Raw genomic sequence first — 26,007 nt, forward strand, 5'->3', positions numbered from 1 at the left:
GCAGTAAAGCTAAAACAGTAAACTCGCAACTGCGTTCAAACAGTATTTTATAAGAATAAAGTCTGAGTAAGATATACGCAGGATTACTAGCCAACAGACTGAGGTACTGGGTGGAAGAGCAGTTGACCTGAATAGAGTGGGGTTTGCAGAGAAATTTGAACACGGTTGCATAATATGCTAGGAAGTGATCCCTGAAAATTAGCGGTAATAAATCGATGGTGATGGTAGTTCGAAAGAGCAGGGCGAGAAAGAAGGAAAGAAATGGGTTGTCCAGGAGGAGACGATTGATGAGATAGAAAAGTTGGAATATCTAGGAGTGCTTATGAACAGATGAGGGGGATGAGAGGAACAAATTATGAGAGCGAAATGGAAGGGCCGGTGGCTCTCTCAGTGGTTAAGATTCTGGAGACGAAGTACCCGGGTATAAAATATAGTATTCAAAGGATGGTGTTAAAGGCAATAGTGTTGTGCAGAGTACTGTATATGCGGAATTGTGGGGTATACACTGAATAATATAATGTATTTCATAATAAAGGACTTTTAGTGATATAACGATATATCGGAATAACATAGAAGGATTTGCACAGAAAATTTCCACAGAGCTCTATAATTGGTCTGGCATAGCAAGATCAGTGGAGACAACTCTAATAGAGCAATTGTACCGGCAAATATAGATAACCACAAAGACTAAAGCATTGTATTGTACAAATAAATGGCTATTTTACGCAAATAAAGGACATAATGAAATAAATAATATTCTTCTAGTAGTCCTGAGATCGATACCTTTATTCTGATGTATAACAGGTGTTAGTATTGCGGTTTTCTCACAATACTGTGTTGCAGGTTCAAATTGTATATATAGACTCTTCTGAATCTTACATCTTTGAAACATAATTAAACAATCCATATTTAGTTAATACTTCACTGAATATTACAGAAGGTATATTGTTATGCTGAGTGGCTGCTTAAAATGTTCCATATTAATCAAGGAATCGTATTGATTATATTCCAGATTTTTGTTTAATCCATGCCCGGAATTTAGATACGTCGGTATAAACACCAGGACTGTTAGGTGCGCCGCAGCCATTCCCGAAAGATACCACTCCGATGAGCTTTCCACTCGCCGCCAAGGGACCGCCAGAATCACCCTGTAAGACACAAAAAATTACTATTATGATGAGCTAGGCGAAAATTTATTTCATATTTCATTGCAATTTCTTTCTTTTTACAATTTTCTTTAAGTCGCACCGATACAGATGGGTCTTATGGCGACGATGGGATAGGAAAGGCCTAGGAGTGTGAGAAAGCAGCCGTGGCCTTAACTAAGGTGCAGCCCAGCATTTGCCTGGTGTGAGAATGGGAAATCACGGAAAACCATCTCCAGGACTGCCGGCAGTTGGTTTCGAGCCCACTATCCCCCCGGGTGCAAGCTCACAGCTGCGCGCCTCTAAACGCACGGTCAATTCGCCCGTCATTGCTATTTTAAGACTAGATCACTTGGCAGCTACGAGATGTAAAGTAATTGGAAGGATTATTTTGATCTGAGTTATCACATTATGACAATAGCAACGGTGATGAGGGGATCTGAAAATTTACAAACATGACACATCATAGGCACTGATAAGAGTTTATAACTTAGAGTATGAACTAAAACATCAGAATGTGGATTAAAATTCGGGCTTTCAATATTATCTTTGTACTGTATAATTTTTGTTTGATTTAAAGCATTCATGTAAAGGTCACGAGCTGACCAACAGTTTGAGTGCAAGAGAAACAGCTGTTGCGAGCGCTAGCCCAGGACGTTATCACTTCAGAGAAAGCAAACCTGGAGGGGTGTACGTTACACTTTCATAAATACGGTCGTCGCCATAAGACCTATCTGTGTCGGTGCGACGTAAAGCCACTAGCGAAAAAATAAAATAAAATACGGTACTCCGTACGATACATGTATATCATTTCATGTAAGGACGTGCATAATTAAATGTGCTCAGCACGACTTTTGTACAAAATGTGCCGAACAACATGCTTTGTAATCACCATGTACCAGGAAAATAAATAATTACTTTAAAGGTTGCCATAAGCAGTTAACTACAAAATAAAAGGCGCTTTTAGCGGATGGCGTTACCATATCGCCTCTGTAGCGAAACGTCACGATTTTATAAACTTAAACAAAAGAAAATAAGCTATCATAAAAGTAGCACCTTTTCAAGCAAACTTGTTGATACTGAACCAATAATATTTGAGCTAGGAAGAACCAGAGTCTTTAACACTAGGGGTAAATCAGAGTCCTTAACCGAGAAGTTCGAAATTTTGAATCAGGCGCGCAAACAGCATGAACAGGTCGACTCACATTTTCCTCTTGGTCAACCTAGACACGTGATGAGGAAAGATAGTATTTTGTTCCTCACAAATGAAGAACTGTTTTCAGGTGCACGTGTGGACATGTCGTAAGAACTGAGGATGCTTGGCGGGATTTTATGCCTCTCGTATTTGAGCTGCAGAGAAATTTGGACGAAACTGAGGGAAGAGTTACAAGGATTACAGGTGTTATTAATTCATCGTTAGGTGCTAATATAAGGAATATGCAGGAAAAGACGATATGAAGCGCGGGAGACCACGAGTCTGTGTTACATCGGTCAAAACATAGTGCCCAGATAACTATTTACTTCGGAAGTTTAGGACTATTTAGAAAAATCCCATGATTTAAGGGTGGAGAGAACTAATAACGGTGCATTTATATGACTATTCAGGTGATGTGCTTTTGTAAATGATTCTGGAAATGTAATTTTGTGTGTTTGCATTCTGCGACATTGTTACGAGATAATAATAGAGCTCCTGCCATTTTGAAAATACGTCATTTGTGTCGAGGATTCGAGGAAAGTCCATGTCGTTCCGAGAAAGCTCCCACAGAATTTTCCCTAATTCTGACTCTGAGAAGCGAGACTTACGTTTCGGACGTGTAGGCAAGCCTCGGACTTAGTCTCTAAAGACAGTTTTTAAGACACTTGTGAATATTTTCATAATTTTATTCACTGAGTAGTAAATCCGTAGAGCTTACATTTGGTGTTATTCAAATAGTTACATCCTGAAATCACGTTGTCAGTTGTGTGTGGTACTCTTTTTCATGTCATTATTTACAGATCAATAAAAAATATATACTGAAGCCATTGTACGAGGAGACGGATAATCCCGAGTAAAAGAAATAAAAGAAATTTATATCAGCTGCATACGAAGGGCGTACTATATTGTTTCACACTTTACTTTTTTCGACTCAAATGAAGTACATTGCACATCATTTGGTATGTACACCTTCTGAACATAATCTCCTTGTAACTGTACGCACTTTTGCCATCGATGTGTCAGTCTCTCCAGACCTTCATGAAACCATTCTTTCGGAGTGCTGCCTTGACAGCTGTGTCCAGTCCTGCAAAATCCACGAAACGACGACCACGCAGAGGTTTCTCATGTTCCCGAACAGGTGATAATCACTTGGTGCCAAGTCGGTTGAGTATGGTGGGTGTGGCAGCACCGTGAATCCCATTTGATCAATGGCAGCGGTGGTCTCTCGGCTAGTGTCGGGCCGGGAATGAAGCCATGAAGTCGGCTGGATCTTGATCATGGAGTTGCAAAAGTTCTCTGCACACGTCCACACGCCTCTGCTTTTTGTCTGCAGACAAGGGTCTAGGCACCGACGTGGATGACACCTTCCCAAACTGTATGTGGCCGTGCACGATCCACTGCAGGGTGTTTCGGCTAATTCCCGTGGCTGCCTCCATTTCCATAAATGTGATGCATTTCTTTCCTTGGATGGCCTGTTCGTCCTGGGCAATGTTGGCTGGTGTTAACACTGTCACATTACTTCCAGAACTGGTTCCCTTGTCCACCGATGCGCGCCCTCTTTTCCAAACTTCCACCCAGTTGTAGACTGTTTTCCGTAACAGCGTATGTTCTCCACAGACTTCCACCAAGCACTGATGAATTTCTGCAGTGGTCACGCCTTTCATTCCATGGGAACTAAGTCGTATAGCGCAGTCCCTGACGTTTGCTTTCCATGTTGCCTGTTCATACGCCGACAGTGTTGTTATGAACTGGCTATGAGGAGTGCATTCTTTGGCCCCTGTGCAGTGTGCTGCTAGCAAAGATTGGAACAAGACACTAGTTACACGTCACCACCTTCAAAAGTGAAATGTGAACCATACCCGGGCATACAAAAAATAAAGTGTAAAACAATAAAGTACGCCCCTTGTAAATCTGTTAAATATGTTTGCCTAAGCCAAATCAAATCAGAGAACGCTGTAAGAATTTTGCGATGGATTTCATATCTTGGGGAATTATTACAGGTAGATATGCATGTCTATTTTTATCTATTTAATGAGGGTAATATGATACTCGTGTCGAAGGCCAGACTATTTCCGTCAAGTAAATTTGTGTGCCTTATTATATACCGGGTGGTTCACTAGCCCCTCATTTTCTCGGAGACAGGCAACACAAATAACGCGAATAACCTGAATATTCTTGTAATTTAGTTTTATGAACAACAAATAATTTGAAAATTCTCTTTACGGTCGACAAGGCTCTCACCCGCTGTGTGTCTTCACTGTAAACTCATACACATATCTACTAAAGAAAAACTGCTATGCACTATTCCGCGTCAGATATTAAGGGCCATTCTGCAAACATGTGGTTTATTGCGCCTTGAAATAACACCAATACCCGTATTATGATCAAATTAATAGGTTATGCCACGTGGTCTGTAGTGTAAAGAAGTTAAATGAACATTGTAAACCAATATTGAAGACTTTGACACGGATATTAACTTTCGAGGTGGAACGGCCATACTTGAGTAAACCTTCAGTAAAAGTTCATAAGCCGAAATTATTGAAGTGGGCATGAAATTGCTTCGAAACATTCTTGCTCACGCAGCTCAAGTAGCAGCGAGGATTCTTTCAAGATTTTCTTGAAGTTCATCAAGCACAAGAAAAACCTTATCACTTTATAAAGGGAAACATACGCGATATCTCCAATGGAGCACCGGGAAAATTCGAAGAGAAAGAAAAGAAAGACGAAACTAATTTTTTTAAAAGATGTACTGATATTGCCTCCTCTACTTTTGTGATTTATATTTAAGAATGATTTAATTTTGTTAATGTTATTACAATCTTATAATGGCTAAACTTAAAAAGTGATTTATAATAAATATTTCTGTTCGGTAATTAAAACCTTGCCGTTATATATATACAGTATATACACTGACTGACAGAGCAAATGCAACACCAAGAAGGAGTGGTTCGAAAGGGATGAAAGTTGGGGAAAAAACAGAGACGGCACGGACGAATAATTGATGTTTATTTCAAACCGATATGCAGGTTACACAATACGCACGGCATCGACTCAGTAGGATGTAGGACCACCGCGAGCGGCGATGCACGCAGAAACACGTCGAGGTACAGAGTCAATAAGAGTGCAGATGGTGTCCTGAGGGATGGTTCTCCATTCTCTGTCAACCATTTGCCACAGTTGGTCGTCCGTACGAGGCTGGGGCAGAGTTTGCAAACGGCGTCCAATGAGATCCCACACGTGTTCGATTGGTGAGAGATCTGGAGAGTACGCTGGCCACGGAAGCATCTGTACACCTCGTAGAGCCTGTTGGGAGATGCGCGCAGTGTGTGGGCGGGCATTATCCTGCTGAAACAGAGCATTGGGCATCCCCTGAAGGTACGGGAGTGCCACCGGCCGCAGCACATGCTGCACGTAGCGGTGGGCATTTAACGTGCCTCGAATACGCACTAGAGGTGACGTGGAATCATACGCAATAGCGCCCCAAACCATGATGCCGCGTTGTCTAGCGGTAGGGCGCTCCACAGTTACTGCCGCATTTGACCTTTCTCCACGCCGACGCCACACTCGTCTGCGGTGACTATCACTGACAGAACAGAAGCGTGACTCATCGGAGAACACGACGTTCCGCCATTCCCTCATCCAAGTCGCTCTAGCCCGGCACCATGCCAGGCGTGCACGTCTATGCTGTGGAGTCAATGATAGTCTTCTGAGCGGACGCCGGGAGTGCAGGCCTCCTTCAACCAATCGATGGGAAATTGTTCTGGTCGATATTAGAACAGCCAGGGTGTCTTGCACATGCTGAAGAATGGCGGTTGACGTGGCGTGCGGGGCTGCCACCGCTTGGCGGCGAATGCGCCGATCTTCGCGTGCTGACGTCACTCGGGCTGCGCCTGGACCCCTCGCACGTGCCACATGTCCCTGCGCCAACCATCTTCGCCACAGGCGCTGCACCGTGGACACATCCCTATGGGTATCGGCTGCGATTTGACGAAGCGACCAACCTGCCCTTCTCAGCCCGATCACCATACCCCTCGTAAAGTCGTCTGTCTGCTGGAAATGCCTCCGTTGACGGCGGCCTGGCATTCTTAGCTATACACGTGTCCTGTGGCACACGACAACACATTCTACAATGACTGTCGGCTGAGAAATCACGGTACGAAGTGGGCCATTCGCCAACGCCGTGTAACATTTATCATTCGCTACGTGCGCAGCACAGCGGCGCATTTCACATCATGAGCATACCTCAGTGACGTCAGTCTACCCTGCAAGTGGCATAAAGTTCTGACCACTCCTTCTTGGTGTTGCATTTGCTCTGTCAGTCAGTGTATATATATGAAAATAATGTTCGCTAATTAAGATCTCACTGATCGATATATAACGCAGACCGATCGATATATGAAGGAATAAAACTGATGCATTTAAGGGTGACTCGATCCTAAAAGTTACGCATTTTAAAAGTTTGAACAAGGTAGTTGCAACCAGTGAATGTTCCCTTACGGTTTTGTAATTACTTCAGAGGTATATTGTTCAGGGGCAAAATACACTGATCAATAATTCATAGAGATAACCGTAGTTGTTCGATATATATATAGTGTCACAAGAAATTACATAAATCAAAGAATGTTGGTCTTAAAGTGCAATGAAACACTACCCATCTTAGTGCTGAAGAAAGTAATATCTTACGGATGGTGGGATGGTGTCCAAAAGCTAGTAACAACTGGGCGAAGATAGTACATTTACAAGTATGCTATTATTAAAACACATTCTTGGCTTCGCGGAAGCCTATGCGCGTATCATAATAGATGCAAAACAAGAGCTAATTCCGATCCGAGATCGAAGTGATTACAATGCTCTTAAAGCAGCGCAAACACCAGTAGACTCAAAAATTTACTCTTTGCCGTATATTGTGCAGGATTCTACATGTAACGTTATTTTATCGTGAAAAGCTTCGATTGCTCAAGAATGTAGAAAAAGAAGCACCGTTATCAAAATTATACGTTTTCGAAGTTGGGAGTTGAACAAGTATCCTGTGTTATCAACTACAAACAAGCATTGATGGACTGTAAAACATCTCGTTGTACTGAAAAGCCTGTTTATATTATATGCGGATTTCAAACTCATCGGAAATTCAACCGCGAAGAAAGAAAATATTTCTCACCTTGATCACAGCAAATTAAGAAGTATTACACTCTACGTCAACGGTATTACTTATCCATATGATAACACTGACAGCAGTTTCGAGGAAAATAAATTTCGTATGCTGTACGACAAGTTTTGTAAATTCCAATCATCATACTACCAGAAAGAAGATCATCGGGTATTTTCTCCTGAATAATTTAACAGTAAAGCACCGATTGTAGTTATAGACTGCTCTTATCATGAATAATCTATAAAGGAATCTGCTGTCAATATTCGTTTAGAATTTGGAACATCTGAAAATATTCTTGCTAACGCTACTGCTCATTGTCCTATTATAAATATGACTGATGTCACTTACCATCCAATATCGAATATTGTTACAAGACTACAAATCAGAGTAGGTTGACAATCATGCGTGCAAACATTATGGTGCAGAGAGAGTGCATGATTATAGACCATCGTCTTGATAACAAACAAAAGTATCTTCTTGACACGGCAAAAGCCCAAAAGCCTATATCATGTGAATGTGTAACTTGTTTACCCAGCAGTGAGACTAAAACGCTACATCTTACATACCTTTCTCGAGTTAGTGAGGCTATTAAAATGTTCGAAAACACTTGGAACATTACACTGGATGCCAAATCATTTGATTCAGTGTTTAGCGCTTGTCTTTTTGTCTTCGTACGCCGCTCACTACAAAGATACTTTTTGGGATATGCTACCACTCCACAGTAACATGTTAATCGATGTACCTTCATACAAACGTTGCAGACGGCATTGCAAGCACCGAGGTGAAAGTCGTATCAACTGGGATGGACATAATGCGAATATCATGAACTGTTGACTGTGTATGCTCCGACTTGTAACCTTATTTCATGTAGTTGATAACTCTGGAGGAAAGTAGACACATAGGTAAGAACAGTAAAAGCTTCCTTGCAAAGCCTAGTATATATATATATATGTGTGTGTGTGTGTGTGTGTGTGTGTGTGTGTGTGTATTTTCAACGCTTAATTTGTAAAACAATAATTAGTTTGTTCAATTTCAAAAGGTTTCATGAGCATAGAGCACCTTTGCAGTAAGATAACAAGGAGCAATAACATTACAACAATTTCAGTAATTTTGTAAATAATGAAACAAATATTTCAATACATTTTAAAATCGTTCGAATTATTTCACGTCTTCCTACTTCTTTTCCTAGTCATCATCGCAAGACACTTCCAGTCGGATCATTTATTCAGTACGTGTGTGCGTGTGTGTCTATTCCGACCGGGAATTACAAAATCCTGCATGTTTATGTCAGCTTAGATTACACCTACGCAACCAAAGCAGTTATCCTTAATACCTATAAGTACACTGCGTTGATAACCATGAAAGATTCTAAGTATTGTATCTTATTTTCTTACTATCAAAAGCATGTGGTTGTGTACGGTAAACAAACCCACGTGCTTCATAGTCGCTCCGCCCTTCTGATATCACACAGCACTGTGATAACCTTAGACAAAACATAATGGTAATCTTATTCCTACTTTCTGATAAGGGGTTGCTATGGTAACAGCAACCCACTACTTCAGCCGTAGACATACGTCACTGATAATGCATTGCGGTGGTCACCTGGCATAAAGCAAATCATTCTTAATTAAGTTAGTTTCTGAAAACATTATTTTCAAAGTTAATATCTAAACCATGTGCAAATATTATTGTAACCTTATAAAAATAAACCTTGTCCAACACAAAACCTGTATGCTTTTCTGCTAAGAAATTTTAGCAAGCCTTTTCGTTTCCCCGCTACGGTGCCTAAGCATTCTTGTCTAGTTCAGGGTAATGATTTCACATTTTATTCTTAGTTCCCAGAATGCAGTCCAATATGTGTGATTCTCTTTACTTCACATAAGTCACACATTTAAAAAGCGATTACTTGTTCAACCTTATCTTGTATCATACTGTCGTTAGAAAGGAAGCGGATACAAACTTCACATGTTCTGTTCTCCTAATAATAATTGATGCAAACTTCTCTTTGCAATATACTTGTAAAAAATTCAGGCAAGCTTGCCCCGTCACCATACCACAGTATAGTCGAAAGAAAAGAGCCTAGCCCCCGAATACGTCGTCTCTACAAACGTGGGCAACGTCTGTGTCTTTCCCGACCAGAAATTGCAAAATACAGAATATTTATATCACCTTAGTTTATAAGCTCGTCGTTTCTACTAAATCACACAGCTCGATGTGGCAAATCGTTTACCCAATTTTTCCACCAGAATGCAGCTCAAACCTCTTTCCAGCATTCACACACTGACAACATTTAAACACACTTCTCCAGTATCACTACGATATACACACAACAACTTAACAAACCATCATCAGGCTGGCCAAACCTATGTAGCTTTCCTTTCCACATCTACCACCAGAGCTCACCACACACAATTCCACGTGCCTACGACCGACGTCAGAGGAAGCCAGAACTGTCACCGTTTTTCCCTACGCAGAGCAGTCCGTAATTTCGTTTAAGGTATGTCTAGAGTCTTATAAGTAGACTTCGGATTTATAGGTGGTAATAGGTTAGAATTCAAGCGCATTTGGTTAATAAGACGTGTCGCACAACCCGCTCTTCCATACTGTAGCAAGAGTAACATAAATTCTAGGAGTTCTATAGGCCGTACTCCTAATGTCTATGCAAACCTCATAGCATAAATGTTGTACACGGTAGGGTACACTTCTGATTGGCTTAAATAAGTTCGTAGTCTAACCTATCAGCACCTAAAAATCCCGGCTCTACTTATAAGCAACGAATTCGTGTCTGTATGTTTGGCAATCCTTCTGTTAGGTTGGCAAATGGCCGCTATTTTGCCTAATTGGGTTAAGCCACGTTCTACTGATAGACACCAAACACCTCTGGCAGCTCGCCAAACATTCAAATTGCCCACGAAAGTGCACTTTAGGTGGGCCATCTTAACCATCCTCGTTTCTACAGCGACCACCAGGGTCTGCCACACACAGCTTCACTTGGTAAAGCTTTTATTCATCTTTTCCACACCATAATGCAGCTCAAAGATATTTTAGCGTTCAAACAGTAACAACATTTAATCACACTGCAGCAATACCATCCCCAATTTTTACAACACCGTAATGTTGGCTAAACCTAAGTGCCCTTAGTTTCCACAGCTACCACCAGAGCTCACTACACACAACTCACGTGTTAATGACGGACGTCAAACACCTCTGACAGCTCATCGAACTTTCGAATTGCCTACGCACCCCATTTCAAATTCCCGCCACATGCCCAACATCCAGTCAAAGCATTCCTGCCTTAAAATTACCAATCAGAAGAAGATGTGGTCTGGAAATCTCACATCCTAACTACTGATATATTAGAGAAGTTTCTTATTTTCACAGGCTCTTAACAACTAAGCTACAGCAAACGATGAGAATTCTTATCCCTATATTTATTAAAAGAAGAGGAAATATTTGCATTTCGAAATCATAACATTATTGACGTACCTGACATGCGTCTTTCTTTCCCTCATCAAAACCAGCACATATCATGTTTTGTGTTATTCCTCCACCATATTCTCTATCACATTTTGCGTGGTTCACGACAGGAACTTTCACTTGACGTAGTATGGGTGAGGGATCTGGCCTGCCCTCCTGCAACAATAAAATACAAGGAATGTACAACATTAGATGAAATAATTCACAAGGTAATATGATCTGCAGTTCATTCTCAATTCTGGCTGTCGAATTTTTCCCTTACTGATAAATATAATGTTATTTTAAAACTGGATTAATAATAATAATAATAATAATAATAATAATAATAATAATAATAATAATAATAATAATAATAATAATAATAATAATAATAATGAAAGGTGCCTAATTACGGGCTATGCATCTGTGAAAGAAATTTATCATAAATATTGTTAAGACCCTTCTCCGAGCAAAGTAGCTTTGACTAATTGTAGCAATGGCATTATAGCTCTGCATTTGGGAGGCGGAGGGCTGGTTCCACCGTCGCATGTTCTGGTTTTCCCCGGTTTTCTATTCTCCTCACTAAGGATAAGGCTGGGACAGTTCCTTTATAGGTGACGGCCGCTCCCCTCTCGCCTTCTCCACACCTCAAAGCACATCTCCCGGCCTGAGAGAGGGCCTCACCATTAAGGAGGCCCGCCTTGCCCCATCAGCGTATGGAATGAAAACATTTTAGGAGCAGAAAATTTCTTTTCTGTTTAGAAGACATGGTTCGGGCCGGGGATGAATATGTCAAAAGCCCTGCAATTAAGTACATAAATTTGAAGTTTTAAAAGATAGACACTATTAATTTCAGAGGGTTTGAAGTGAATAGGCCTCTCTCAACATATTTCAGAAAATTGTATTTTCACTTCTTAATAATCATTTCCTTCTGCTAAATGTTGGAAATTAAATCAGTGTTTTGTACTATGAAGACCAGGTTTAATATGACCTATACTCTTACACCCTGGCGAAAACTTATCATAACTAAGTTCTGATTCTTCCCATGAAGGAGGAGATGGGCCACCTAGAATGTAACGCCTTCTCTGTGGCCAGGATATTCAGGCAGGTTAAAGTTGAAGTGTTTAGGAATTGGGTGAGGGATAAGGAATTAAGGAGGTGAAAGCGGTTTGCCTAATATTTTTAAAGATAAGTTTTCATCCCCCACTCTGAGTGGGGAGTGAGCCACCTGAAGGGCCACATCCTCTCTCTCTTGCCAAGAGATGCGGACGGGTTTAACTGATGTTATGGAAAAGGGAGGTGGGTAAAGTTTGTAAGAAATTAACGATATGGAGGGCGGCTTTGCCTCTTGGCTCCTTTATTTTTAATAACCAAGCAAAATATTTGATTTTCCTGTGGGTAATACAAGTGAATACAATATTTGTTAGTTCTGGAATATAACCCAATTTAAGAGTGTTCCGGTAACCTGTACTATGAAAGTATTGCACTGTCAGGTGCAGTGAGGTAGGACGTAAGAATGTACACTGAAAACAAGTGGAAGAACATATTTTCACTACACAGTGGTTTCTATTCTGTGAAATTAGAAGCAAGTGTTTGAGGCGGTGTGAATTGCTTCAGCGTGCAAATTTAATGCCTGGCAGACTGAGGCTTGGAGGTGAGAAATTATTAGGGAGCGGTGGTATCGGAAGGTATTCACCAAAGCTAGGGTGGAAAATCCGATGATGGCTTTTGTGGTGGAGGGTGGATAGACGGAGTCTTTCGCGGGCGTGGTCGGGTCCATTGTCCTGATGAAGGCTATGAGGTCAGGGCGGTCTGGTGGTGGGGTTGGTCAGCCTATTTTATTACCGTAACTGTCTTGACCAAGCGTTTGTAGCGAAGGATATTCCAAATCATGTAAATCAGAGAGCTGACATGATTTCTTTTCTTTTTTTTTTTTTTTTACAATTTACTTTACGTCGAACCGACACTGATATGTCTTATGGCGACGACAGGACAGGGAGTGGCTAAGAGTGGGAAAGAAGTGGCCGTGGATTTTATTATGAAACAGCCCCAGCATTTGTCTGGTGTGAAAATGGGAAAATACGGAAAACCCTCTTCAGGGCGACAGACAGTGGGGTTCGAACCCACTATCCCCCGAATACTGGATACTGACCGCACATAAGGACGCAGCTATTCCTTTCTTTCACTACCTTTCACAATTTTTTTTTATGAACACCAAAAGGTAGGCCTTCATAATCATTGATTTAAACCTGTAGGGTATATTTCCCACCTGTTCTTGATGTTTCCTTAACCACACTGTTTGATTCCTATGTGTTTCAGACTGCATATATGCAGTGTATATGGTGGTTCAAAGAAACTCCACCAATATTTGGCTTATACAGCGTCGTACAATATACAGAGCAACTTTCTTCACTACAATGGTGTTCCCATTAACCTTAAATCCTTGTATATCTGCAATCAGTGTTCTCGCGTTTTTTTTTCTTATTTAGGCTCGTAGAATGTAAAATAGTTACCCGCAGCAGTTTTCATACATCTACCGCTCACAATAACTTCCAAAACGTTGTCTCTCATTATTCGTTGCACACATATACCTCTTGTAACAGAAGCGTACTCTGTAACACATTTTTAATCAAGTATTGGTCATACAGTTATCAACAAATGTATTTATTTTCCAACAGTTACTCGCCAAGTCCAAGTTTTCTCTTTAATCGTTGGCTACTCTGGCAGATAATGATGCCTCCTCCCGACAGCTCAGTCCAACAAACCGACAACAACACACAATGTGGAGTCATGGCCACAACTTACGGCCAACGCCCAACATGGTGCCTTGGTGTGTAACAGTGGTGAACGTCTAACATGGCGCCTTGGCGGGAAACAGCCCCCAACGCCCAACATGGCGCCTTGGCGGAACTGACAGCCAATGCTCAACATGGCGCCTTGGCGGGAACAGGAGGCTAACGCCCAACATGGCGCCTTGGCCGGCCCCACGGAAAATGAGCGTTGGAATAGCCTTGAGGCTGATTTCGGTTCGGCAAATCCTCACTACTGCCGAATTAGTTTGCATACCAGGCAAACGAAACCACATTTGCAGGTACAGTTTTGAGATGGTGGATACTTCCTGTTTATTCAGTCCAGTTGATAAAGCGTCTGTGGTTCAGGCGAAAGCGCGCCACCCTTTTACCGCTGGGTTCCGTGGTTCAACTACCGGTCACTCCACGCGAGATTTGTGCTGAACAAAGCGAAGGCGGAACAGGTTTTTCTCGCGGTACTCCGGTTTCCCTGTCATATTTCATTCCAGCAGCACTATCCAATATCATTTACTTTCATCTGTCTCATTAATCATTGCCCAAGAGGTTTAGAACACGCTTCGTAAGCCAGTACAATTCCTATTCTCGCCATTAGATGGGGGCTTCATTCATTACATGTCCGACAGGTCGAATGACTGAAAACAGAGGCTTGTGGATTTACATTTTCAGTCCGTAAAAAAGCGCGTGTTATAAAAGGAATTAATCATAGAGAGCCATGATAAAATTCAGCCTATATTTTACTATGTATTAACGATCTGATAACCATTATAATGAAGAATGAAGAAGTAAAACACTGTATTTAGTAAATATGCACTACAATAGTCCACGAACACAGCACGTAGCATAAGCGTGTGGCCCCACGTTTGTAGATGAGCAATGTATGTTCTAAAACAACGGGTGCTGAGTCAGCTTTTCCTCGAGAGGTTATTGACCCGTACTTGAGTAGTAAAGCTGTGCCGATTCTGGCGCGAGGTCATTGAACCCTAGTTGAGTAGTAAGGCTATGTAGGTTCTAGACCATTGAACGTTGAATAATGTCGTAACCTTGGTACGAGAGCAAACCTAACCTCAAACACTCATACGCATACCTACAAAGGCTATGCTAAACTCACTGGCAAACCTGGAGTGTCTTTAACCGCTAGGTGAGGTTATGCTCTCATACCCTTGCGTATTAGGGCAATGCTATCCACACGGAATACTTTGGAGGAGCCGAATCTGACGGTCACCCTTAGAGGAGCTGGGTCGGAAAGGCCTCACTGGCCAAGCAGAAGTGTTTTTGACCACTAGGTGCGGTTATGATTTCATATCCTTGCGTAATAATGCAATGCTGAACTCACTTTGGAGGAGCCGAATCGATCGGGCACCCATGGAGGAGCCACAAATCGGTTAGGTGACCGGCAGATGAGGTTAAGGCGTCATTATGCCGTGTTAACCTAACCTTGCTCACGAACGCTAACCTAACTTCACACGCAGGCACCTCTTGGAGGAGTCCAATGGGTTAGGTGATTGGTAGTTGAGGTTATGACGTGTTAACCTAACCTTGGCTACAAAAAGCAACCTAACCTCACACACGCGCTTTGTCTACTTCCCCTTAGAGTAGTGACGGAGCTGTGACGTAATAAGCGCGGGCGATTTTTAAAAATGCATGTTTATCTTTACATAACCGAACGTGAAGGCCTTCTACTGACAGAGTTCTGACCTCACAGTGTGACAAATGACTATTAGAATCCGCTACAGATATATCAGTGCACTCTCGCAGCGACTTCGTGAGTTACTGTAAACAAATGGCTATTAGACGCCGCTAGAGACATGAACAGCGGGGAATAGCTGGTGCGCATGTACGCATGTACGTCAGCTTGAGGTACACTCTGACGGCGAGTTTGCAATTACTGTAAAACGGATTACTCACGCGCTCACAGGCTCTTTGCCAGTCTCTCCATTGGTGTAGTGACGGAGCTGTGAAATAATAAGCGCGTGCGACTTAGACATCCATGCTTATCATTACACAACGCGCAGGCCTTCTCCTAAGAGAGCTGTGACATCACAGCATGGGTGATTTGACATGTGGACTGCTGGCTAAGGGTGCATGGGGTTTAAACCTAACGTGCGTCCATTCCTTGTCCCGTTTCTCTAAGGTGTCGGGTTTGTGGTGAGATGAGTCTGTTAAGATGGATTCTTATAACCGGATGACCTTCGTTATTCAACCTCATCAGGGAAGAAAATATGATGAAATGAATGACACGATATATGATACTAGGAAGGGAGAGGGTAAAACCTGGTAGTGGCACATAGCCTCCTGACGCAAAGCATGGAGTGATCTGCTCAAGGCATTACTTCTCCACCCGACGGACAAATAACCATCAACAGCGTTAAATGCCCTCACTCCATATGAGCACTGTGGAGAGGACTGAAAGTAGATCAAGGCGTTTCCGGGGCACACAATCTAGTAATTAGGAATTGTATACAACCACCTACCTTATCCTGCAAGGCTGGATGGCTCAGACGGTTGAGACGCTGGCCATCTTTCACGAACTTTGCAGGTTCACCTCACCTCATACAATGTGGGAGTGCAAAGCAATTTATTGAAGAAGAAAGTACTGTTGTATAACGACGATTCTCTTTGTGTGAGAAAGAGAATCATGTGTGTTGCTTTTTTGTCTGATCGTTTCGGCAAGATGGGGTTAGTAATACAGAGAAAGCTATAGTGAAATGTTTGCTTGTAAAGAAAAGCTGCATACGTTTACAGAAAAAAGAGCTAAAGTGTTTACCAAAATAATTTCTTGTGTATGGAGCTGCTAATATATTAAAAGGCATTTGGGAACGTGTATCTCACGAGTTGAAAGACGATCCTATACTTACGGAACTACAGCCCTGCACTCAACACCATCATGAAGTGACGTCGGTAAAGCAGCCTCCTGTGGGACAGTGTCGTAAGGACTATGTGACATCATACCATGGTTGAAGTGAAACAGACGATCAAGGCGACATGCAGCGAGGAGGACTTTTGCTGGCCGTGGAATCAATAATACAGTGATTGACAGGCTTCCATTTGAATTGCATTTACCAAACTATCACTACTGTGGACAAGGTACAAAGCTCGACCTCCGATTGGCACGAGCTGATTCGGGCATTAATGCCCTAGATGTTAACCTTAAAAGAGCATGATTTAGCGTATGATCCGCTTACCAAATCGGGTTGTTATCATCTGCAAGGTCTTGATAGGAAGGGGTTGATGGAGTTGTAAGTCACGAAGTCGCTTTTTTTCAAGACCAGCAGTCTGCCCTACAGTATTAATTTCATCTAAAGGCTTCATAGTATATACTATAAAACAAATTAAAGAAAGGAAGTAAATAGCTCATGCTTACGAGGAGCATGATTAACTTTAATTTTCTTACCTCTCGAGGAGCACAGTTCTAGATATTGCTAAGTGGAGCGCGGTGGAGCATGTGACGAGAAAATTGCCTCCTACTTGGCCTTGTCCAAACGGCGTTTATTTGAACAAAGCCAAGTTTCAGGGCGATTGCCTTTCCTGACGCCAAACCTATGTGCAAGACTGTATTCACTATTACCTGATTTTGTGGTGGTTGGTAGTGTGATGTATAGTATGTAAATGAAGATGTGTATTAAGGCAAACAAAACATCCTGTCACTTTTTAAAATTTGTTTCCGGTGGCACCGACGCAGATACTGTAGGTCTTATGGTGACGAGGGTTGGGAAAGCCCTGGGAGTGTGAAGGAAGGGGCCGTGGCCTTAATTTAGGTACAGGCCAGCATTTGCCTGGTGTGGAAATGAGAAGAAAACGGAAAATCATCTTCAGGGCTGCCAACAGTGGGGTTTGAACCCACTATCACCCGGATGCAAGCGCACAGCTGCGCGTCCCTAACCGCAAGGCCAGCTCGCCCGTACATCCTGTCCCAACGCTACAGTAAATAATCAGACGAAGTTAAATTCCCCAGACCGGGCAGGAATCGAACCCAAAGCCTTCTGAACCTAACTTCACTCATCTGACCATTCAACTAATGGCCTGGACTCCACCTTTTAGGAGTCAGAATTGACACACCAGCAGTCGATATCAAAACACCTGTACACAATCACTCAGGCCAGGTTATTATTAGCTCGAACCTATCATTAATCCGTTTTATCATAATTCAACAGACTTCCGACTATCTATACAATCAGTTACTTCAGACTATAAACAAATTTCGGAATATTAACGTTAGAAAAGCTGAAAACATTCAAATTACGTGTAGGCACTGTCGAAGATTTAATAATAATGTTATTTGGTTTACGTCCCACTAACTACTTTTACGGTCTTCAGGGACGCCGAGGTGCCGAAATTCAGTCCCGCAGGAGTTCTTTTACGTGCCAGTAAATCTACCGACACGAGTCTGTCGTAATTGAGTACCTTCAAATACCACTGCCAACGGCCGTAGCCGTGTTGAAACACCGGATCCCGTGAGATCTCCGAAGTTAAGCAACATTGGGCGTGGTCATGAGTCGGATGGGTTGCCACGCGCTGTTGGTGGGGGGTAAGGGAATGGAGGAGCGGAAAGGAACTGGCCACCCTACCGCACGTAAACTCCGGCTCGGGAACACCTCTGCGGAGGTTCGGACCTACCTTACCTAAATACCACTGGACTGAGCCACTATAAACATACCTGTAAAATACACACTAACATATTGTTGGTTAGTGTGTAATTTACAGGTATGTTTATAGTGTTATAATTCACATTGTATTTGCTGTGTGTTTGACAGGCGGAAAAGCCTTTGTTACATCTAAGTCAACACTGGAAAACATGGCTTCATTCTTAACAAAGAAAAAACAACACACTACGATTTATTGCGCCCTCAAACTCTACAAACATTTAAGACATTTCCTTAAGCCCTTCATGGGCCTAGTGAACCTAAATCACAAAATGTACTTTATTACTACAAGTACTAGTGACTTATACGTTAGGTTACCTCATTGACTGGAGGGAATGTAACCTGTTCGTGAATTACAAGATGTTCTAGGAGGTCTGGGAAATTCTAGGACTCGCAGAACTTCGAGATCGGACAACGAGGGAGTACTCTGTGGTTTTCATAGTTCTGGCAACTATTTCCTGACCTGGACCAGGCTTCGATACTGTCACTGCATTCAGCTCTACTAGGGGATCTTGTACTCAGTTACTCCGGCTGTACCGAGGTGATGTTACAATTGTTTTTGTTTCAATAAAAGAACAGTTCAAAAGAATTAAGAACATCATTTCAAGTTCAAACCTGAACCTCCGTGGCACAGGCGGCCTTTCACCGCTGGATACCGTGGCTCAAATCCCGGTCACTGCATGTGAGATTTGTGCTGGACAAAACGGAGGCAGGATATGTTTTCCTCCAGATACTCCGGTTTTCCCTGTCATCTTTCATTCCAGCGACACTTTCCAATATCGTTTCATTCCATCTGTCAGCCATTAATCATCGCCCCATTGGAGTGCGACAGGTCTCGGCAGCAGGCACAATTCCTATCCTCGCCGCTATATGGGGGCTTCATTCATTCCATCCCTGACCCGGTCACTGGCTGGAAAACAGGTTGTAGGTTTTCATTTCATTTCAAGTTCTAATCTCTCATTCTCTGTACCTGCTCCAAGACAGCATACCGTACACACCTTGCGTCAGTCTCATGCTCTTCAAGCACGAAGTGCGAGTATTTCCTGGTACCGTGTATTCTATCCTGTTTCGAGTACTTAGTGCCTGAATTGTCTTTTACTTCCTGTGTGGTGGGTTAAATTTAGCAAGTCCTTAATCAGTTTCGCGCTCTTCGTAACTGTTTCCATTTCCAGCTCGTTTGATACTATTCAAGAGGTATTTTTATTTCTCCAATCAATCTGTACACTCTTGCTCTACGGAACGGTATCTCCTTTGAATCTCAACAAGAAAATCATCCTTATTCGAATTATCCGAGCGATTTCTCTCTGTCTATTTTTCATTAATAAACAACTATAGATCTCATGATTCCGAGATGAAAGACCGAATTGTTCAGTACATCCACATTTTTCATAATGATATAATATCCGTGAGGGAATCACCGATTTCGGTTTGTGATGTGACCTCAGAGAGAAATCCATGCCTTTGAAGTATGAATTTAAGATCCTCAGTGTCCGAAACATACTGAATAAGCCTTTGTCTTGTTTCATTCATTATTCCATATCCGTGTATTCCCATGTCAGATTCTACGTTAATAGTATAAGTCACGGGTTCTAGCGCCTCCTCCTCATCGTCCTCCTCTTGGCGGCCGCCTCCTCCTCAACACGCTCACGGGAAAGGCCTCGTCCTCATTGCTATGCTGGCTAAGACTGCATGCTTAACCTCTCATCCGCCATCTTGGAGGGGCTTAACCTTACTTTTTCGCGTAAGAGAGCAAGCCTAACCTCATGGAGGGGCCTAACCTCAGTTTTACGGCCGGACGCCTTTTCTGACTCATAAGAGAGTGAGCTTAACCTCACATCCGCCATCTTGGAGGGGTTTAACCTTACGTTTTACGCGTAAGAGAGCATGCCTAACCTCATGGATTGGCCTAACTTCAGTTTTACGGCCGGATGCCCTTTCCGACGCCAATTGCAAAGGATGGCGGTTATACACAGCTCCTTATGAGACACCTTAAGGGTGCAAGTGCACCTCAATGCTATGCTGGCTAAGACTGCATGCTTAACCTCACATCTGCCATCTTGGAGGGGATTAACCTTACTTTCTACGCGTAAGAGAGCAAGCCTTATAGAGGGGCCTAAACTCAGTTTTACGGCCGGATGCCCTTCCTGGCGCCGTTTTGAGTAGTAGGGCAATGGGTATTCTCGAGACGTTATTTTGAGTAGTAGGGCAATGGAGATATGCATAAGAGAGCACACCTAACCGCATGGAGGAGCCTAGCTTCAGTTTTACGGCCGGATGCGTTTCTCGACGCCAATTGCACGAGATGGCGACTATACACAGCTCCTTATGAGACGGCTTAAGGGCGCTTGCGCAATATGGCGGCTATCTAATTACACAACATGGCGGCTATACATGGGCTCTTATAAGACTCCCTAGGGACGCTTGCACAAGATGGCGGCTATCTAATTAGAGAACATGGCTGCTATACACAGGCTCTAATGAGTTGGCTTTGGCTAATTGCACAAGATGGCTGCTATACATAGGCTCTTATGAGACGGCCATGGGCGATTGCACAAGATGGTGGCTATACATGGGCTCTTATGAGACACCCTAGGGACGCTTGCGGAAGATGGTGGCTATCTAATTGCACGAGATGGCTGCTGCAGGCCCTCATGAGACGGCCATGGGCGATTGCACAAGATAGGGGCTGTACATGGGCTCTTATGAGACGCCGTAAGGACGCTTGCGCAAGATGGTGGCTATCTAATTGCACAAGATAGCGACTATATATAGCTTTTGAGTCGGCTTAGGGGTGATTGCACAAGATGGCTGCTATACAGAGGCTCTTATGAGACGGCCTAGGGGCGCTTGCGCAATATGGCGGCTATCTAATTCTACGAGATGGCGGCTATATATAGGCTCTTATGACACGGCTTAAGGGCGCTCGCACAATGTGGCTGCTGCTCCTAGGAGACGCCCTGGGGACACTTGCGCAAGATGGCGGCTGTACAAGGGCTCTTATGGAGACAGATGACGGCTATGAGCTATTGCGCAAAATGGCTGCTATACATAGGCTCTTATGGAGGAAGATACCGGCCTTGAGCGATTGCACAAGATGGTGGCTATACACGGCTTCTTATAGACAACGATGCCGGCTATGGGCGCTTGCGCAAGATGGCAGCTATAGATAGGCTCATATGGAGAAAGCTAGCTTAGAGGCTACTGTGCAAGACAAGATGACAGCTATGCACAGGCTCTTATTTGGCTAACTTCTAGTCAGGTGTTGCTGTGCAAGATGGCGGCTGCTCTTAGGAGACGACTTAAGGGCGCTAGCGCAAGATGGCGGCTACTGCACAAAATGGCAGCTATACATAGGCTCGTATGGTCTCTTCCTCCTCCGAAGGGACACATCCGCCCTCCTCTTCCTCATCTGTAGAGCAAAAGGGCACCTCATCCTAGCAAAATGGCAAATGGGCAAAAGGGTAAAAGGGCTTCTCTTTTTCTGTATGGCAAAAGGACAAAAGGTTAAAAGGGCTCCTCTTCTTAGCAAAAGGACTCCTCCAAGTAATAGGACTCCTCCTTCCAGTTACCCAGGTTAGCTTCATACCTCCTCTTACAGACAGATGCTTTCCTGAATTGAACGTTACATTACAAACAGATATACTTACGTTATGTAGCGTCGTCCTCGTTGCATAATTTTTTCGATTGAGGAGAATGCGGTAGGAGGAGAAGGCGATAAGGAGAAGGTAATACTTTTTTCAGCATGCAAAAATATTGTAGGATAAGCAAATGCTGTATTCGACAAGACAAAACAGGTTCAATATAGTTACAGATTGCAGTTGTAAAAATATGCTGTATGTCTTTATCCGACAAGACATGTTGACTATTAATCAGAAAACTTTTATCGCTACCGTGCTTCGTCAAGACAAGTTACAATTAGCACACATTAGAACTGATTGTAGAACAAGATGAAACATGTCGGCTATCAGTGTTCAGAACAAAAAAACTTATAACGCAAAACATTATAAGATTAATCTCTTTCTTGATACAATCTCACTCTTATGAAATCAGCCCGCACACATAGAATTGCAAAGATTGTATATCTCCATCCGACATACTTCTTCGTAATCACTGCAGATTAAATGATTACTACATAGCAGAGGATACCGTTGTCCTAAGGAGATGGATTTTGCGGAATTCGAACCCATGCAACAGAAAAAACCTGTTTAATTACCGTAACACTGTAAAAAATCATACTATTGTGCAGATAAATGATTTTACTACTTAGCAGGGGATACCTTTGTCCTACATCATATTGTGTTAAAGAGAAAAATTATGGATTCATACCCTGTTCTAACACAATAAAAATCATAGGATTGAAACTTTGTTTTACAAGGGAGAGGAATACAAGTGTACTTCATCTTAAATCAATAAGAACTACTATTATGCAGTAAAAATGGGCTGTTCGAAAAGACTCTTCCTCCTCCTTACCGCGCCTTCCTCATAGGGATAAAGGGCTAATGGGCTGGGGTACCTTTTCTCTCTTTATCCGGGCTTGAGACCGGCTCTACATCTAGAGTGGGAGTTAACACCCTAAGAAAGGGAGAATGTTAGAATATAATCCATACGAATATTACTACTTGAACGACTATATACTACAGAAGGATGACTTAGGTGAGGGTAAGCGCTGCGAATGTAGGAAGGTGTTTAAACTGTTGTACTGTCGAGAGAGAGCTATTACTCAATAATACCTACACGACGTAATTCTTGCTCTATTTCAAAAATATCTGCTTTTATACTCTGTGTAACCAGCATCTTGATAGGCTCTTAGCAGTTGCAAACGTTTTACCAGTACGTTGGGGTCTGTACAGTATCTTATGTCTACATAGGGTAACAGAGACTTGTTCTGAACTTTGATCCTCTATGTGTATGCAGACAGTTGGTGTGTAGGGACTTGTTTTGATGTAATACGTGCTTCAGCAGTAGCGTTTCCAGGTACAAACTTAATTTGTTTCAATAGGTTTAGCGCCGCGAACATAGCAGCAGTAAGAATAGGTATGTTTAAAAGCGTGTACAAATCACCTATCGATGATGCATGCATCAACTATCGTGCTAAACTTATTCCGCTAGAGCTTGCAACGATCGCAGTTGTGTGTGTTGTATCTTAGCAAGACCTATGTGTACGAACTTAAAGCACAAAGAATGGCTATGTTTAAAAATCTTTTGAATATAGCAGCAGTAAGAATAGCGATGTTTAAAGCGTGTACACCATCATCTGTCGATGATGCATGCATCGACTATTATACTAAACCTCTTCCGCTAGAGTGTGTAGCAATCGCATGTGTGCGCTGCTATCTTTGTATGACATATGTGCCCTAACATAAAGCACAAAGAATAGCTATGTTTAAAAATCTTGTTAACATAGCAGCAGTAAGATTGTTTAAATCTCTCGAACATAGCAGCAGTAAGTTTTTTATTTTCTACCGCTAGAGCGAGTACACATCACCTATCGATGATGCATGTATCGACTATCGTACAAAACTTCTTCCGACAGGGCGTGCAACGATCGCATGTGTGTGCAGCTATCATACGATGACCTGTGTGTACGAACATAAAGCACAAAGAATAGCTATATATAAAAATCTCGCGAACATAGCAGCAGTAAGAATGGCGATGTGTAAAAGCGTGTACACAACACCTTTCCGTGATGCATGCATCGGCTATCGTACTAATCATATACCGCTAGAGTGTACAAAGATCGCATGTGTGCGCTGCTATCTTAGCATGACCTATGTGTACTAACTTAACAACGTAGGCGCGAAATTTAAAATCTTCGCGCTGTTGACGAGTGCTAACCACGTAGGCATGGATTTTGAACTTCGGGTAATGACGCAGCATATCACGTGACCGTCACGTTACGACCATGTGCTCTTGTTTGTAAACAAAGCCACGTGATTTTTTTAATAGCTGTCATCTTGACGGACCCTAAGCTCACTATTAAGGACAATAGAGCATACCTAACCTCACTGCTTCCATCTTCATGGCACTAAACCTTAAGGCTGCCATATTATGCACATCGTAGCGCAAAATTTAAAATCCACGTCCTTATTGACACCTGTCAGCCGCCCATCTTTAACCACGTGGGCGCGGAATTTTATACAACAAAACATCGCTAATCTCACTGCTGCCATCTTGACGGGGTTAAACCTCACTGTTGCTACTTTGGTTATACTGTTTTGTGTTAGTTTACTGTTAATCGTTAAGCTCTTTACATCATCGAAGTGTCTAGCAGATCTAAAGAAGAATCTGTTAGCAGAAGATAAAGTCCGTCATGGAAAAATCTATTTCTAGGTATATTTGCAAAGAGTGTGGGAAAGCATTCTCCCGAAGCTATCACAAGAGACGTCATGAGATATTATGTAGGACAATTTTTTAATGCAAACATTGTAGAAGAGAGTTTAAGAACGCCTACAACGCTCAACGTCACGAAGCTGCGTGTGATGTAGCTTCATCGAGAAGAAAATGCAAAGAGTTCAACCGTAGTCAAGCGAACACTGATTAATTTTTTAAAAGTACACCTCGGCGAGAGATTTTTAATTCTTCCTTGTTGTCTAGGCCTGCTACAAGTTCTGTTACTGAGCACAAACTTCCAGATAAAGAGAGGCAAGCTCATGATTATGATAGTAAGGATAACGAAGTTGATCAAAAAGTAGTAAAGGAAAAGTGGAAGAAGAAGAAAAAGAAGATCTCAGTATTTAATTTCCATTAGAGCTTGATGATTTTACTTCATTTTCTAAGCCTACTACACGTTCAGTCGCCGTTCAAACACCTCAAGAAGGGATGCAAGGAGAAGAAGAAGAAAATGTCAACATTTGATTGCTATCGAAACTAGTTCAGTTTGTACCTGGAAACGCTACTGCTGAAGTACGTGTTACATCAAAACAAGTCCCAACACATCAATTGTTTGCATATAGGATCAAAGCTCACAACAAGCCGCTGTTAACCTATGTAGACATAAGATACTGTGAACACCCCAACGTACTCGTAAAACGTTTGCAACTGCTAAGAGCCTATCAAGATGTGGGTTACACAGAGTATAAAGGAGATATTTTTGAAATAGAGCAAGAATTACGTCGTGTAGGTATTATTGAGTAATAGCTCTCTCTCGACAGTACAACAGCTTAAACACCTTCCTACATTCGCAGCGCTTACCCTCACCTAAGTCATCCCTCTGTAGCGTATAGTCGATCGAGTAGCAATATTCGTATAGATTATTTTCTAACATTCTCCCTTCCTTGGGGTGTTAACTCCGCCTCTAGATGTAGAGCCGGTATCAAGCCCTGATAAAGTGAGGAGGGGCACCCCAGCCCATTAGACCTTTATCCCTATGAGGAAGGCGAGGTAAAAAGGAGGAAGAGTCTTTTCGAACAGCTCATTTTATCTGCATAATAGTAGCGATTATTTATTTAAGAGGAAGTTCACTTCTATACCTCTCCCTTGTAAAGCAAAGCTTCAATCCTATGATTTTTATTGTGTTAGAACAGGGTATGAATCCATAATTTTTCTCCTTAACACAATATGATGTAGAACAAAGGTATCCCCTGCTAAGTAGTAAAATCATTTATCTGCACAG

At 42.4% G+C, this 26,007-nt stretch overlaps 1 protein-coding gene across 1 annotated transcript in view; it reads right to left on the reverse strand.

Annotated features, from left to right (window-relative positions):
* Positions 1–821: 821 nt before the first annotated feature.
* Positions 822–26,007, reverse strand: part of LOC136867377 (trypsin-1-like) — an 80,376-nt gene continuing 55,190 nt past the window's right edge. Inside the window, exons 6-7 of the mRNA XM_068227081.1 lie at positions 10,976–11,122; positions 822–1,148 (exon numbers count right to left, since the gene is read on the reverse strand). Of these exons, the coding sequence (XP_068083182.1) occupies positions 1,002–1,148; positions 10,976–11,122 (294 nt within the window). The 3' untranslated portion in view covers positions 822–1,001. The remainder of the gene's footprint in view (positions 1,149–10,975; positions 11,123–26,007) is intronic.

Source organism: Anabrus simplex, chromosome 3, assembly GCF_040414725.1.
Source record: "Anabrus simplex isolate iqAnaSimp1 chromosome 3, ASM4041472v1, whole genome shotgun sequence".
Lineage (NCBI taxonomy): Eukaryota > Metazoa > Arthropoda > Insecta > Orthoptera > Tettigoniidae > Anabrus > Anabrus simplex.